The 17,311-nt window shown below is 36.3% G+C and overlaps 1 protein-coding gene and 1 non-coding gene across 25 annotated transcripts in view; both read left to right on the top strand.

Annotated features, from left to right (window-relative positions):
- SEC31A (SEC31 homolog A, COPII coat complex component) overlaps positions 1 to 16,766 on the top strand; it is a 79,733-nt gene extending 62,967 nt beyond the window's left edge. For 11 of the 24 annotated variants that reach the window (XM_049104993.1, XM_035709674.2, XM_035709673.2 and 8 more), the window contains 5 exons: positions 4,260 to 4,318; positions 5,359 to 5,622; positions 8,104 to 8,223; positions 13,981 to 14,052; positions 16,179 to 16,766. In XM_049104993.1, coding sequence (XP_048960950.1) covers positions 4,260 to 4,318; positions 5,359 to 5,622; positions 8,104 to 8,223; positions 13,981 to 14,052; positions 16,179 to 16,358 — 695 coding nt within the window. In that variant the 3' untranslated portion in view covers positions 16,359 to 16,766. Of the gene's footprint in view, positions 1 to 2,635; positions 2,675 to 4,259; positions 4,319 to 5,358; positions 5,623 to 8,103; positions 8,224 to 13,980; positions 14,053 to 16,178 lie in introns of all 24 variants that reach the window. The other 13 variants (XM_049104986.1, XM_025426161.3, XM_025426181.3 and 10 more) reach the window with 3 other exon arrangements.
- On the top strand, positions 11,909 to 12,012 carry LOC112647469 (U6 spliceosomal RNA). Its single transcript, XR_003128336.1, has one exon. It is a non-coding gene; the product is annotated as a U6 spliceosomal RNA (small nuclear RNA).
- Positions 16,767 to 17,311: the final 545 nt, after the last annotated feature.

Raw genomic sequence — 17,311 nt, 5'->3', positions numbered from 1 at the left:
CTTAGAGTTGTTGTGATTTTTTTTTTTTTTTCTAGAGAGTGAATGCAAGAGAGCATAAGCCGAGGAGGAGGGGTGGAGGGAGAAGGAGAGAATCTTAAACAGGCTCCATGCCCAGCTCAGATATCAATATGAGGCTCAATCTCATGACCAAGATGACCTGAGCCAAAATCAAGAGCAGACATTAACCAACTGAGCTGCTTAGGTGTCCCCTTATAGTTTCTTAGCCTTATACCGTGAACCATTTTTCATGCCCTTTAGAGTCATATCATATATTAAAAAGTGTTAAGAGATTTATCATCTTTTTTCAAGAAGTAAAAAATATCATCTTTTCAGTTTTATGAGAGAATTATGTCCAAGATTAGACTATGCTGTATTGATTTTTCTAAATGAGTACACTGTGTTGGTTTTTTAAAATGTTGACCAGGAGTCTGATTTTGCATGTCAATAATACTGTTTCCTAGTGATACTTACAGTGTTCATGTAGCTTGCTTTATCTAATGTGGCTATTAAAGTGTATTTATAGAGGTCAATTTAATTATGTTTTTAAAAAGTCATATTTAAACAGTCAATTTAAAGACATAAAAGCAAAAAGATGGAAAAGGGTTAGAGTTCTAGCTGAGACAAAACTGCACTGAAGTGATAAGAGATTTGAATGAGGATTATCTGGGCTGAAATAAAGCATATGGATAAATATATTGCATAGTTTGAGGTTGGGAGGATTTAGACATACTTTGAGGGAGGATTTTGATTATTGTACAACTGTTACTTCCTATTCAACAAGACATCTGCACCTCAAGTTATGTGAGCTAGCCCATTGGCTATCCATTCCTGTTGCAAGGCTTTTTGTTTCTAATTTTGATGAAGTGTCATTCCTAATTTTGAATTTGATTTAATTTCATTATAAATTTGGAGTCATTTTACCAAGGAGTCCTATGAAGTTGCTCCCCAAACTTTTTTGTGCTAGTAAGTTTGTGAATTTTCAGGATACCCTCCCAGGGTTTGAGTCACTGCCATGAGAAGTTAGAGGGGAAACTGCTATCATCTCCTCTTGCCTCTCATGGGGCAGGAGAGGAAGACATACTGTTGAAACTACTTTCTGATTAGAAAAGGGTCAAGGCCAAGGTATTTCTGGTACTTTAGGTTTGTAATATACGGACTTCCTCCACCCAGAAGTAGAAGTCATATGCTAGAGAGTACATCTGTAGTTGTGTATCAGGTCAGTCCTCTGTAATAATGCACACACAGTGACTCCCAGGGCTTTACTGTCTGTAGTGCTATGAAGTTATATCTTGCCTGAGGAGTTAGGTTGTAAAATTGTCACATAAGGCAAAAATGGAAAATCATTTATAAAAAATAGGAAGTCTTTGATCACTTCTTTCTTTAGGTAAGCCTTTTTTTTTTTTTTTTTTTTTTTTTTTTAGTTAAGCTTTTATGAAGAAGTTGGCTTGCATTAGGAGCCATATTTTATAGAAAACATCTGTTCAAAACTCCACACAGATTTCAAGCTAGGGATTACCTCTCCCACCTCACAATTTCTCTGAGGCATGTGCTGCTTGATAGAGCTCAAACTAAATTGGACTCTGTAATTAATTGCTGTATTCTTTTGGTTCCTCTATCCCTAGGGGAAGAGAGGTGAATTTCCGTAGTTATAGATATGTGAATATAATCTACCTCCACTGCATACTTTTGATTTGAGATTGGGCCTGGCCTGACCCTGAATATCTGACCATTTTGGCATTGCTGTGTTAGTTTTCAGCCTTTTTTCCTCTTGTCCACTGCCAGAAACTTCAGTTCTCCTAAGTGGTTTTTGGAAGACCTGTACTAAACAGTCTGCAAATCCATATATTCTTACAGAAAAGACCATATAAAATGGTTACATATTTACTGGCCTATTGTCATTTATCTTCATATTCATAGTTTGACATGAATTCCATAAAATTACAGTTTCATCAGGATGCGGCTGCCCCCAGTTGCCTCCCAAATCTGGCAGTAAAGTGGCACTACCTTGCTAAGATTGTCTGATATTCTTTTCTTTAATAAGTACAGTGCTGAAGTCTGGCAGGACAGTGTAGAAAGCCTCCCATCGTTATTTAAATCCCTACTAAAAGAGGGCTTTGCCCAGCAAAGCATTGGCATTACTTGGGAGCTACCTGGAACAATAGAATCTCAGGCCTTTCCCTATACCTGGTGAATTAGAATCTGCATTTTAACAAGATCCTCAGTTGATTTTGATTGACAGCTTTAAGTAGTACAAAATGCTCTCCACCACACACACACACCCCCAGTGGTATTATTGATCAAATAGTAGGGGGAAAAAAATCCATGCAGACAGGGAAATATTATTTTAAATAGGCAGGAACAAAATTTTTTCTTAAACAAGTACCACAGCAAGAGTGATGTTTAAGAGTTAATTGAGAGTTAATTGAATCTGACACAACCTAAATGAATTCAATTTACCCAAAAACTGATTATTTTCTTAGGTATTTTTTGTGACTTGATAAAAAGAAATTTTTTTTCCTTATAAAATTCATTTGTTCTTTTTCGGGTTGATGGAGAAGAAGCAATTACAAAATGAGGAGTTTAGAATGTTTTTGATGCTAGTACTGTTTAAATGACTTCTACATTTTGTCTACAGAAAATCAGTATATGCAAGACCAGGCACCTATGTTGGAAGGTGAATTGGTTATAAAATATGTCTTTGGAAATTATGCAATCATTGAATATAGTTAATGAATGGACATTCACAATAATGCATGTGAAACTCAAAGTTGATATTCTAAATCTGATCAATCATTTTTTAATTTGACTTCCTAATCAAATCAAATCTTAGAGCTGATTGATTTAACATGGTGACCTAGTAGCTTCAAATCATTAAGATCTTCTATTTTATATGATCATAAAGACAATGACTATATCAAGATTGTCTTAAATAGGAGTAAGATTAGAAGGTGATGAGAGAGATTTGAATGATTTTCTGTGTATTACCAGAACCTTAAGAATTTAAGCAGATAGCAGCATATAGTTTAATATTTTGTGATTAGTTCTTGAGTGTTTTGAGGCTTATTTGGCTTTCTGTCTCCTAGTAAACTTGTAGAAAATTAATTCCATTTTTAATATCAAGACAAATGAAGGACGCCTGGCTGGCTCAGTCAGAACATGTGACTCTTGATCTCAGAGTCTTGAGTTTAAGCCACATGTTGGGTATTGAGATTACTAAAAAAATAAAATAAATTTCAAAAAAAGTAAGGCAAATGAGTGTATGGTGGTTAGAAGATACTGTTTTTTTAAAAAAATTTCTGTGGCATTATGTATGGATCACAGGTTTTTTGATCTGCTAAGCAATTTTGTTGTGATTTAATATCATGGATATCAATAAAACAAGTAAAAGGTAAAATACTGAAAGAATGTTTAATTTGTTGTAAGAAGAGTAATTTTTTGTCTTTAAACATACAAAAATCAATGAGATGTAAAATGATCACATTTTGATTTTAAAACTATCCTATTTCTGGCATGTTTTCTTTAAAGATACTGGCATTAAAGTACTTAATGAATGCTGCTACTGATGTCTGTTTTTCATTTTGAAATGAAGGTTTTGGGGGGTTTTTTAGGGGAAATTTACTAAAGTTGACTAAAGTTTAATTTTGTATTTGCTGCCAACCTGGAATTTGTTTTGTGGCATTAAAAAAGTCGTATCACAGATATTTAAGTACTTTCTATTGTATAAATTTCTAAGGCAAATATGATAAAAATTGCAGTGTAGTTGGGACTTTTTTTTAACAATGTTTCTACTATATGGATGATTTGCTTATATTGAATTGCTCCCTCGGGAAATAGGAAATTGTTACTTTTATTCTTTTCTGTATGTTGAATATAGCAAAAGCATTTTTTATTCTTTATTTTTTAGCAGACTCAAGTTATTTATTTTTTCTTTATTAGGAGAAAATTCCTAACTGATCTTGAAGGTTATACATCAATGTAGACTTTAATAAAGACTTCACTATCCCTAAATTTAGTACAGTTCTTTCACTTTAAATGAAATAATACCAAATTACCTTGCCTACTAATCCAAGGCCTGTAAATATTTGGAGGAATGAGTTTGAGAATCCAGGGCCACAGGGTGATCCCCAGAGCTCAGCTGGTAAAACTTTTGTGATAGTTATCTTTGGGGTTAAGGCAGAATTTTTAATGTAAGATGGATATAATTGAGTTTTCTTCTTTTCAGAATTCTAAAGGAAAATGCCCTTTATTATCTGTTATAGGTCCTCAGAATGGTTGGAATGATCCTCCAGCTTTGAACAGAGTACCCAAGAAGAAGAAGGTACTAGAAAAAGATGTCCATCCAGTTGCCTGCAGATGTTCTGTTGATCACATAGCCATCTGGAACACATCACTTTTTTCACTAATCCTTTTAAAAGCAAAGCTTACTGACTGAGAGGTTTAGAGTGTATTTTAGCTTGCATCTTCTCCATGAAGGGAAGGAAAGGAAAGAAAAAACCAAACAAAACAAAACAACCAATATGGTGGTGTGAATTTAACTCCCATTAGAAGACCAGATGTAAATTCCTGACAAGTCTCTTACAAAGAATAGGAAACAAAATTTTCCAATGATTTTTTTTTTCTCTTTGGGTTACTTTGGTCTTTGGTTTCCAGCAATAGTCATGAATTTGGTAATTATATTTTGGACTATTTTGTCTATCACATATAGTATGAGTGAAGAAATAATCTTGTAGCTGAACACTGTTTAAATGTCAGTAACTGTTGAGAGCTGATGGACACAAGAAAAGATTAAGATTCTTCTTTCCTCAAACATTTCTACTTTTCTTTTTTCTTTTTTTACTTCTGGCAGTCTTTCCTTAAATATAGTAATGAGAGGTCATAACAATAAAATTGGGAGGCACTAAATGAACAAAAATCCCTAAAATTTAGGTTCGTGATAATCAGAAGTTTAATCTGCTACTTTTAATATGATTGAATTGACAGGTAATATCAACTTAGTGATCTAGGAAAAGGGGTATTACATCCTGATCACATTAAATACAAACATACATTTGGCATATCTGATTTCACTATTGCTAGATATAATTCTCTAGACTTTGACATCCTCTTTCAAAACAGCATGTTTTGGCTCTCCATATGAGAAGAAGTGTGGAAGACAAAGAGGAAACTGAGAAGTCCAGTTTTTGAGCTCTCCACCCCTCTTAGCCAGATCGCCTCTGCTTTTAGGTTTACTCTAGAATTGCATAAAAGTTCATTTGAAAAAAGTATTCTATTTTTTAAAAAACTTTTAAACCTTATTTAAAGGTGAGGAAATAATTCTTTTTCTTATACTTAGTGTCTTTTATTTCTGTCTTTTAAAAGATGCCTGAAAACTTTATGCCTCCTGTTCCCATCACATCACCAATCATGAACCCTTTGGGTGATCCCCAGTCACAGATGCTGCCGCAACAGCCTTCAGCTCCCGTACCTCTGTCGAGCCAAGCTTCGTTTCCACAGCCACATCTTGCAGGTGGCCAGACATTCCATGGCATACAGCAACCCCTTGGTCAACCAGGCATGCCATCATCTTTCTCCAAGCCCAATATTGAAGGTGCCCCAGGGGCTCCTATTGGAAATACCATACAGGTAACAGTGAATCTGCGAAGGTGGAATGTAGAGATGGCTCTATTTAGTTCTTTTTTTTTTTAATGTGTTAACTTCCTTTATTAATGAACATCTAAATTTGGTTTCAATTAAGACAACCTAAATAAAAAATAGTAACCCTTCTTTTAAGATTGATCATGCATGGGTATTATTTTTCACTTACATGGCCATAAACTTTGGCTCATATATTTGCTTATGTATGTTCACACTAACTTGACAGTTGCAGTATTTCATTTGACCTAATCAGGAGCCACAATTTAAGATCAATTGAATTCCGTATTTTCAGCCAAGCTTGCTAAACAGAAGCTATTTTCAAAGGTATTTCCCTTTAAAATATAAAATAAAAATGTAATGAGTTGTATTTTTTCTTGTGTAAGAGCTGGTAATATACAGCCTATCTTCAGGTGGAGCTATAAATTTGTACCTGCTTTTCACAGATAAGCAACTAGTCAGCTGGCAGGGTTCTAGACAATGAAAAATCACATATAACTGATTTAGACATATAAAGATAAACATTTTGATTTGTTCATGAAAAGTGAAGAGCTTGGGTCAAAGTTAACATAAGAAGAGGAAACAAATCCTTGTCCAGAGTGTAAAACTAGTTCTATTTTTGTCTTTGATTCATTGAAGTCAAATTTATAAAGTTATATCTCTATCACAAGGGTATACTTTACTATTAAGAGAGAGTTCTGCCTAAGGAACTTCTAAATATTAAAAGTTGCATTATAAAAACCAGTGTTTTGATGGAGGTAGGAGGACTGACTTCTTTCCACAGGAATATAAATTATAAAGATCCATTGCTAATTTTTTTTAAATGATTACAAGTCTATGCTATTTTAGGAAGCTACCCAGCCATTCACTTTTGTTTAGACATGGGGTTCCCATGCTGTACTCATTTAGACCAGAACCTCAGTTACCATCAGAAGGGAAAGCTGCACAGGGAATGCTTGTTTAGCCAGGCCATTATATACTTGGCTACCTGGATGTCTCTGAGGCACCTCACACTCAACATTTCTAAAACCCTATTCATAGTCATCCTCCCAAACCCAGTCCTTAAAACTTGGTGTTTCTTGTTTCTGTGAACTGCACTGTAATCCTTTCTATTTAATCTGGCCAAAAACCTGGGCATTGTCTTTATACTCTTTTTCCTTCAATCCCTCTTTCAAATCTATCCCTAAGTTGTATTGATAGCATTTTAAAATTTTTCTCAAATCCCTGGTCTATACTAAAGTCTGGGCTATGCCGCCTTCATCTCAGGTCTTCAGCAGTGCAGGAGCCTCTAACTGGTCTGCCTTTGACTGATCTATCTGGTCTTGTTTCTGCTTTGCTTAAAACATTGCTCTCCAGATAAAGACCAAAATATTTTACATTGCCGGGAAGCTATCAGTTTCATACTTCTCCTTGCTGTCTCTCTGCCCCAGCTACACTAGCCTCCTTTTAGTCCCCTTGTCATGATGTCATGATCCTTCCTTTATACAAGTTCTTCCTTTGACTGGAAGGCTTCTCCTTTCCCATTTAACTGGTTAACTCTTACTTGTCCTTCTGATAAAATTTCCTGAAGAGAGCTTTCCCCTCAGTTCAATTCCAGTTATAATGTCTGTTGGTTCCTTAACATTAACTTCTTAACATTAAATAAGCAATTAAATAGCAATACAGTTGCTATTTTAAGTGTATTAATGTAATGTATTAAGTGTATTTTAAGTGTATTAATGACATTCTATTTTTTAACTTTTTTCAAGTAACATCTTCATTAAGATATAAATGTCTGTAAAGTTTTTGTTTTATGACACTTTAAAACGTTCTTTTTCTTTATTAGCCTATAAACTGCCAGAGAGCTGAGATCACTTCTGAATTGGCTTGCAAATACATAGCCAGTGCCTGGCACATAATTGCCTAATATTTTTTGAATGAATGAACTAATAAATCAGAACTTTAAAAACTTAAACATGCCTTCTTTGTTTTTCCAGCTATGCATTCAGTAACATGGTGGTCTCTTCAATTCCAACTTTTGACTTAATCTTGCAGTTTGATGATAGCCCAGTTACCAACCTCCAAAAGTAAACCAAAGACTAGAAGAATGCCAAGATAAATGAGCCAACAAGCAGAGCAAGCAGCCACTCTAACTAGCCAAACTTTTTAAATGCCTGTTCTTTTTATTTCCTACTGGCTGTCTACTTTGCACCAGATACATACTGTAGTGATCAGCATATGTTCTATAATTGATCAGATACTTTATATCCAGTTCTGTTTTTGAAAATCAAAGCTGTAGAAGCCTGTACCTTCTACTGAATATGTGATTTTCATTTTACTTATCCCAAGGGATTTCACATGTTAATTTGTCATTTGATTTTAACAGCCTATCTACAAGGTAGTTAGTTGGTTTCTCTTTGTCACACTTTTAGGGCTTTGTGTATAGGTAGTTTCTGGTCATTTCTGGTCATTTTATGATATTATTTCTTCCAGCATGTGCAGTCTTTGCCAACAGAAAAAATTACCAAAAAACCTATTCCAGATGAGCACCTCATTCTGAAGACCACATTTGAGGATCTTATTCAGCGCTGTCTCTCTTCAGCCACAGATCCCGTATGTATTTTTTTCTCATATTTTGCTTATTTAAAATAATCTCATTTATGGAGCTCTTCTGTAATTGCACAGAGTCTTACAAGATACACTTTAGAAGTTTGTACAATAGTAGTAAAACTAGCATTTATATAGTTTGCTTTACATATAAAGATGTATTATAATTTCTATTATATATAAATAATTTAATCCTCACAATAACCCCAGGGTTATTTGTCATCTTTATTTTATAGATGACCAAATTAAGGCAAAAAAGCAGTTAAGTAATACCCAAGGTCAGAGCCAGAATTCAAACACAGTTTGGGTCCAGAATTTATGCTCTCAGCCACTATCCTGTATTGCCTCTCATCAGCAAACCTCATGTTTGGCACTTAAATAGAACAGAATGGTGGTGTGTAAGAAATTCAAGTTTGAAAAAAAAAAAAATTCAAGTTTGGGCTTTCTGAGTTTAGATCAAAGTTTTTAAAAGTAGATAGATAATCTTATGTATAACTTTGCAAAAATCTTGGGACACCTAGGTGGCTCAGTGGTTGAGCGTCTGCCTTCGGCCCAGGGCATGATCCTGGAGTCCCAGAATTGAGTCCCACATCAGGCTTCCTGCATAGAGCCTGCTTCTCCCTTTGCCTTTGTCTGTCTGTCTGTCTGTGTCTCTCTCTCTCTCTCTCTCTCTCTCTGTCTCTCATGAATAAATAAAATCTTTAAAAAAAAAAAAACTTAAAAAAATTGTTTTAGGTATTAGAGTCGTATTCATAGTTAAAGCAACTGGTTTTATTAGTTTACCTAGAGGATGCCTGTGTATTGGCAACAACAAAAATCCTACAAAGCTGGTCTTGTTTTAGATGAAATTTCAATTTTCTGCCAACAAACATTGAATATATTTATCCACTGGCCACTTGTCTGCTTGAAAAACAGCTTCTGGAATTTGTTGTTTCATAAAACATTGAGTATTAACATGTGCAGCTTTCTTCTGGTCTTTTGGAAGGCTATTCCCTGTGTTAAATGTGTCAGGAAAGCAGAAGCAGGGAAAGGTTAACATAAACCTTCGTGCCTAGCATTCTGGAAGTGATGGAAGCACTAAGCAAGGAACAACGAGCAGATGAAGCAGTCTAGCATACACTGTCCCCTGTGAACACCTCCAAACAGGGCACATTCAAAAATAGAAGAGTCCTAATAAAAATGAAGGAAAACTCCAGCCCTCCTTCAGACATGAGTCAGTATAGAGCGGTTGATAAGACACCTAGTACACAACCCAGCTCAATAAATTTTTGTTGAGTTTAAACTCCTCTGTGTCAGCATATCATCTTCATTCTGGGTCCAAAGGAGCCTTGGGCAGAAGAGAACCACAAAAGACAAACTGTTCCTATAATTCCTATAAATAGGGGAGAAGTCCTAATAGCCTGTTCTGTCCAGCTGACTCTGCCACTGGGGTAGGGCTTCTTCAGGTAGGTAGATGAGATTAGCTTTGAGCAGGGACTGTCAGGGTTCCCCTCCATACAAATCCTTTTAATCACTAGCTGGAATCATTTTTGTGATATGGCTTTATTCCTCTTTTTACTTATGTCCAGACACCACCATAATTTTACAGCATGACTTAGTTTGTAATGTTATCCTTGATAGTGTCATCTCTTCCTCTCTCCTTTTTTTTTTTTAATTCATTCTAGGTGTATAATATATTGATTCAACAATTCTGTGCATTACTCAGTGCTCATCATGATAAGTGTACTCATTATCCTGATCACCTATTTCACCCATCCCACCCACCTTCCCTGTGGGAAATGGAAAACATCATATTATTTTCTATAGTTTAGAGTCTGTTCCTTGGTTTGTCTCTGTCTCTCTCTCTCTCTTTTCCCTTTGGTAGTTTATTCTGTTTCTTAAATTCCACATATGAGTGAAATCATATATTTGTCTTTCTCTGAATGACTTATTTGATTTAGCATTGTACCCTCTAAGCTCCATTCATGTTATTGCAAATAGCAAGATTTCATTCTTTTTATGACTGAATGATATTCTGTTGTATATATATACCACATCTTCTTTATCCATTCATCTATTGATAGACATTTGGGTTGCTTCCACAATTTGGCTATTGTAAATAATGCTACAGTAAACATAGGGGTTCATGTATCCCTTTGAATTGGCATTTTGTATTTTGGGGGTAAATATCCAATAATGCACTTGCTAAATCATAGGGTAGTTCTGTTTTTAACTTTTTGAGGAACCTCCAGACTGTTTTTCAGAGTGGCTGCACCAGTTTGCATTCCTACTAATAGTGAAAGAGGATTTCTTTTTCTCTACATCTTCAACAACACTATGTTCTTTCTTGTGTTTCTGATTCTAGCCATTCTGACAGGTGTGAGGTGCTATCTCACTATAGCTTTGATTTGTATTTCCCTGATGATCAGTGATGTTGAGCATCCTTTCATGTGTATGTTGACCACCTATGTCTTCTTTGAAGAAATATCATTCATGTCTTCTGCCCATTTTTTAACTGGATTTTTTTTTTAAGATTTTATTTATTCATGAGAGACACAGAGAGAGGGAGAAACATAGGCAGAAAGAGAAGCAGGCTCTTTGCAGGGAGCCCGACAGGGACTCGATCCTTTCATGCCCTGAGCCAAAGGCAGAAGCTGAACTGCTGAGCCACCCAGGCATCCCTTAATTGGATTATTTTTGAGGGAGTGTTGAGTTATATCAGTTCTTTATATATTTTGGATACTAACCCTTTATCAGATATGTCATTTGCAAATATCCCATTCAGTAGGCTATTGGCTGCTGGTTTTGTTTATTGTTTCTTTCACTGTGCAGAAGCTTTTTATTTTGACGTCCCAATAGTTTATTTTTGTTTTTATTTCCCTTGCCTGAGGAGACATGTCTAGAAAAATGTTGCTCTGGCTGATGTCAGAGAAATTACTGCCTGTGCTCTCTCCTAAGATTTTTATGGTTTCAAGTCTCACATGTAGGTCCTTAATCCATTTTGAGTTTACTTTTGTTTATGGTTTGAGAAAATGGTCCAGTTTCATTCTTTTGCATGTAGCTGTCTAGTTTCCCCAGCACCATTTGTTGAAAAGACTGTTTTTTCCAATTGCATATTCTTGCCTCCTTTGTAGAAGACTAATTGACCATGTAATACATGTGGAATTTTTCTGGATTTTCTATTCCGTTTCATTGATCTGTATGTATTTTTGTGCCAGTACCATTCTGTCTTGATTACTACAGCTTTGTAATGTAACTTGAAGTCCAGAATTGTGACACCTTCAGCTTTGCTGTTCTTTTTCAAGATTGCTTTTGCTATTTGGGGCCTTTTGTGGTTCTATACAAATTTTAGGATTATTCTGGTTCTGTGAAAAATGGTGTTGGTAAGTTGATACAGCAAAATAAAAAAAAAAATCTTTCATGGGTGGCTCAGTCATGTGAGCATCCAACTCCTGATTTTGGCTTAGGTCATGATCTCAGGGTCATGATATCAAGCCCCAAGTCAGGCTCCATGCTCAGTGCAGAGTCTGCTCGAGATTTTTTTCCTTCTCCCTCTGCCCCTCCCTGCCTTCTCACACACATGCTCTCTCTCTCTCAAATAAATAAATCTTTTAAAAAAATCATTCACCAAAAAACAAAAAAATCATTCACCACAATCAAGTAGGATTTATTCCCTAGATGCAAGGGTTGTTCAGTATTCATAAATCAATCATTGCTCATTTCGGCAGCACATATACTAAAATTGGACCAATAGAAAGATTAGCATGGCCCCTGCACGAGGATGACATAGAAATTCATGAATATTCATAGACCAATCAATGTGATGCATCACATCCACAAGAGAAAGGATAAAAACTACACAGTCATTTTCATAGATGCAGAAAAAGCATTTGAGGGATCCCTGGGTGGCGCAGCGGTTTAGCGCCTGCCTTTGGCCCCGGGCGCAATCCTGGAGAACCGGGATCGAATCCCACATTGGGCTCCCGGTGCATGGAGCCTGCTTCTCCCTCTGCCTATGTCTCCGCCTCTCTCTCTCTCTCAATGTGTGACTATCATAAATAAATAAAAATTTTAAAAAATAAAATAAAAAATAAAATCCCCCATGTCTTTAAAAAAAAAAGAAAAAGCATTTGACAAAGTACAAAATCCATTCATGATAAAAGCCCTCAACAAAGTTGATGTTAGAGGAAACATACCTCAACATAATAAAAACCTTAAATGAAAACCCACAGTTAGCATCATACTCAGTGGGCAAAAACTCAGGAACTTTTTCCTTTCCCCTCGTGTCTGACACATTGACATTCCTTCCTCCAACATACCAAGAGCATGTCAGCATGGACAACTTTGTACTTGCTGCTCCTTCTTTTTTTTTTTTTTTTTAGATGGGTTCCTTTTTTTTTTTTTTTTTTTTAAGATTTTATTTATCCATTCATAGAGACACAGAGAGAGAGAGAAGCAGAGACACAGGCAGAGGGAGAAGCAGGCTCCATGCAGGGAGCCTGACATGGGACTCGATCCCGGGACTCCAGGATCATGCCCTGGGCTGAAGGCAGCGCTAAACCACTGAGCCACCCGAGCTGCCCCTTGCTGCTCCTTCTGCCTGGAATTCTTCCCTCACATAACTGTATTACTCACTCCACATGTGCTGTAGGCTTCTGCTCAAATGTCTCAGTAGCTATCTGGCCTTTCTTTACCACCTCACACTCCCAACACGTCTAGCCCCTCACTCTATTAAACTTTTTTTCATGGCATTCGTCATCATCTCATATACAGCATATTGTTTATTTTGTATCTTTTTCCCACCCAATAGAATTTGAGGTCCATGAGACATAAGCATTAATATTAAATATTAATATTTATTAATATTGAAGAACAATGTCACTTCTAAGGCTGTTGCATAATGTACATCATTAGATTAATCACATTGTAATTGAAACCTTTAATTTTAGTTTTAGAGTAGTTTTCTCTCACTATACTTCTAGTATGAGGAGTGGGAGGTAGGAGGACTCTGATTTAAGAACTCATTTTACTACTTTGCTCTTAGTAATCTTAAGCCACCAGAAGGTAATTTTCTTTGTGTTTTAAAAGCTCAGCAAGAGGGGCACCTGGGTGGCTCAGTTGGTTAAGAGTCTAATTTGTAATCTTAACTTAGGTCTTAATCTTGGGGGTCATGAGTTCAAGCCCCAAGTTGGGCTACATGCTGGGCATGGAGCCTACTTTAAAAAAAAAAAAAAAAAAAAAGCTCAGGAAGAAGCAAGATTAAACATGCCACATATGACTAATTATATAAGTAATATTTTTGAAAGGTTAAAATAAGATTCCAGTTCACCTCTATGTTTGCCTGCTAGCACCCATATTTTACAGTAACTCCTTAGATGATTTTTTTTGTTGTTTTTTTTTTCATTTTTTTATTTTTTATTTTTTTTAATCTTTTTTTGTAATACAGTAACTCACTACTGCTTCCAGATGGCCCTTCTTGTTGCTTGTAGATAATGTAGTTATACATGCACACACCTTGTCAGCAGGCTTACAGTCCACATGAAATCCAACCACTACTCCATTTTATACTCCAGAAGGAAGCCCCTTATGCTCCTACCCTTCCCCCATTAATAGATTACTGAACTTTGTCTATTCAAGTTTCTGAATCATAGTTGCCTCCATTTCTTTATAATATGAAGCTGTTCAGCATCATGAGTGTAAGGGTTAGTGAAATGAGATAGGATGAGGTCTTTGGATAAAAGTTAAATATTCAAATATAACACATCTGTTTTTCCTCTCCCACAGCAAACCAAGAGGAAACTAGATGATGCCAGCAAACGCTTGGAGTTTCTGTATGATAAACTTAGGGAACAGACAGTAAGTTTGTGGGGAAAAAGTAGGATTTATGATAATCATTTATTCCTAGTTGCTAGTAAATAAGCATGTCATAAGCACTCATATGTAATATATTTGGAGGCAAAATTGTGATGACAGTTACAGAATGGGCTCTCTCTAGCTGAATCATAAATATCATTTATTGGGAATGTGTGTGTGTTTGTGAGGTAGGGGTGCAATTTTAACTCTTCTTCTAACAAAAGAGCACAGCCTGGGTGGCTCAGTGGTTTAGCGCTGCCTTCAGCCCAGGGCGTGATACTGGAGACCCAGGATCAAGTCCCATGTCGAGCTCCCTGCATGGACCTGCTTCTCCCTCTGCCTGTGTCTCTGCCTCTCTGCCTCTCTGTGTCTTTCATGAATTAATAATAAAACCTTAAAAAATAATAATATAAAATATTATTCATGAATGAATAATAAAATCTTAAAAAAAAAAAAAAACAGTAGAAATAAGGGCAGCCCGGGTGGCTCAGCGGTTTAGCGCCGCCTTCAGCCCAAGGCCTGATCCTGGAGACCAGGGATCGAGTCCCACGTCAGTCTCCCTGCATGGAGCCTACTTCTCCCTCTGCCTGTGTCTCTGCCTCCCTCTCTCTCTCTCTCTCTCTCTCTCTGTCTCTCTCTGTCTCTCATGAATAAATAAATAATAAAATCTTTAAAAAAAAAAAAAAGAAGAGTAGAAATAATAATCTGGCTTGTATTGACCCTAAAGTAACTGGCCTTTTGTTCACTTTAATTGCATTTCAACATTCTTCTTCTCCATTCCTTACATGAATCTCATCAGATAAAAATAACCATTTATCTCATGAGAACCAAACCAAAGAAAATTGTAACAGTGGAAGTGGTGTGGTCCATGGACTGATCCAAAATAAGTTCTTCCCTCAAAAGTTTGGGCATATAACCCAAGTAAGGACATGGGGCAGGGGTGAACAAACAGCTATAGCTTTTATGGTTTTAAGAGATGGTAAGATTACAAAAAGCAGTTAAAAATTGATAAATTCAGTACTGATGGAGGGCTGTTGCGCTACAAATACAGGTAGACTACAAGTTCAGTATCTCTATTTAGACACTGTATTAAAATAAATTGGGCCCTTACTTTGAGATAAGTGATTAAGAACCTTTTTTTTTTTTAAATTTTTTTTTTAATTTATTTATGATAGTCACACAGAGAGAGAGAGAGAGGCAGAGACACAGGCAGAGGGAGAAGCAGGCTCCATGCACCGGGAGCCCGATGTGGGATTCGATCCCGGGTCTCCAGGATCACGCCCTGGGCCAAAGGCAGGCGCTAAACCGCTGCGCCACCCAGGGATCCCGATTAAGAACCTTTAAATTGGGACGCCTGGGTGGCTTGGCGGTTGAGCGTCTGCCTTTGGCTCAGGGCATGATCCTGGTCCCAGGATCGGGTCCTGTGTTGGGCTCCCCTTGAGGAGCCTGATTCTCTCTGCCTGTGTCTCTGCCTCTCTCTCTCTGTGTCTCTCATGAATAAATAAATAAAATCTTTTAAAAAAGAGGGATCCCTGGGTGGCGCAGCGGTTTGGCGCCTGCCTTTGGCCCAGGGCGCGATCCTGGAGACCCGGGATCGAATCCCACATCGGGCTCCCGGTGCATGGAGCCTGCTTCTCCCTCTGCCTGTGTCTCTGCGCCTCTCTCTCTCTCTGTGACTATCATAAATAAATAAACAAAATTAAAAAAAAAAATTTAAAAAAAAAAATCTTTTAAAAAAGAAAGAAAGAAAAGAACCTTTAAATTCATATGCATGGGAAAAGTTTTAAAAGGTGTGAGGCTGTATCTAAAATATTTGAAGAATTAAAGCTCTTAAGTGGAGAAAGACATTAGTATTTCAGCCTGGGGGAGGAAAGCTTGGCTTCTTTTCTATAGAAAAATACCTGATTCATACATGTTCATAATTCATAATAATTTACTTACATAAATCATTTGTCATGGTTCTACCTTATACCTTAAAGAGTTGCTTGGTCCAAGAAACTATTTCTAGAAAAGCTAAATGGTTTATTTGCTTTTTTATATTTGTTTCAATCTCCTTTTAAATATAAGGGCTTATGGGACATTATTCCTTAATCTACTAATTTTTCCTCTTGATTCTACCTTTATTTCAGCTTTCACCCACAATCATCAATGGTCTACACAGCATTGCGAGAAGCATTGAATCGCGAAACTACTCAGAAGGATTGACTATCCATACCCACATCGTTAGCACCAGCAACTTCAGTGAGACCTCAGCTTTCATGCCAGTTCTCAAAGTCGTTCTCACCCAGGCCAATAAGCTGGGTGTCTAAAAGGACATCTTTACTCCCAGCCCAGCCATTTTTCCAAAGAAACATATTTTAAAAAATGTTAAGATATGGACCAATCCTCATTAGCATGTTTCCATAGCAGCCAGTCAAGAGCATTTACACTATTTCTGCAGATAATACTTACTTTAGAACTGCTCAAAACCCAGGTGCTTTCTTTTGTTTTAATCTTTTATTGCTCATGATGATTTTCATATTCTGCAAATAGTGTATTTCCTGGATTACACATAGTGTGTTTTCCTGAAGTATTCTGATAAAATGTGGTTTTTAAAACCTCAGTATACTTTTTGGAAAAGGAGCATCTGGTTATGCATAAAACAGAGCTAAAACCTAAGTTTCTTTCGTGTCCTCCCTACTTCCTCCATGTCAATCAGATTAAAGTATGTAATCCTATTTTATGTGTATGTAGTCTTTTTTTTTAAACAACTGCTCACAGTTTAGTTTAATCCCTATTTTTTGTGTCTTTGGCTTCACTCCGGTTCTGAACAAATAACTAAATCTAGAGGTTTACATAGATTTTAGCAAAGATTAATGAAGAGTGGGATCACTAGCTTTAAATATCCAATGGAAAAGACTGATTTTTTTGTTCTGTGGAATACATTGGACTTTTTTCTATTAATGTTTTCAATATTCTGCTTGAGTTTTAAGATTGAATTATCTCCATTTTATATTTAGAATTTGTTCATCCATTTTTTTAAAAGTCACACAGAGCCCTGGTGTTTAAGTTTAGAAGGAAAACTTTAATTTCTGTCACCTCCTGAATCAAAGGCAGCTATTTTTCAGGCAGTTTTTCTGTCAAGTGATTTTTTTATAATTTGTCTTAACAGTATGGTAAACAAAAGATAATGGTCCCCATAAAGTCTTGAGAATTAGATACTAATAATTCTTCATTGTTACATTATGTAATTCTACCTAAGTAGGTTGGAAAACTAGAAAAT

The sequence above is a fragment of the Canis lupus genome, chromosome 32 (assembly GCF_003254725.2).
Source record: "Canis lupus dingo isolate Sandy chromosome 32, ASM325472v2, whole genome shotgun sequence".
NCBI lineage: Eukaryota > Metazoa > Chordata > Mammalia > Carnivora > Canidae > Canis > Canis lupus.
Note: the sequence above shows the minus strand (reverse complement) of the source record. Positions and strands in the feature narration are given on the sequence as shown.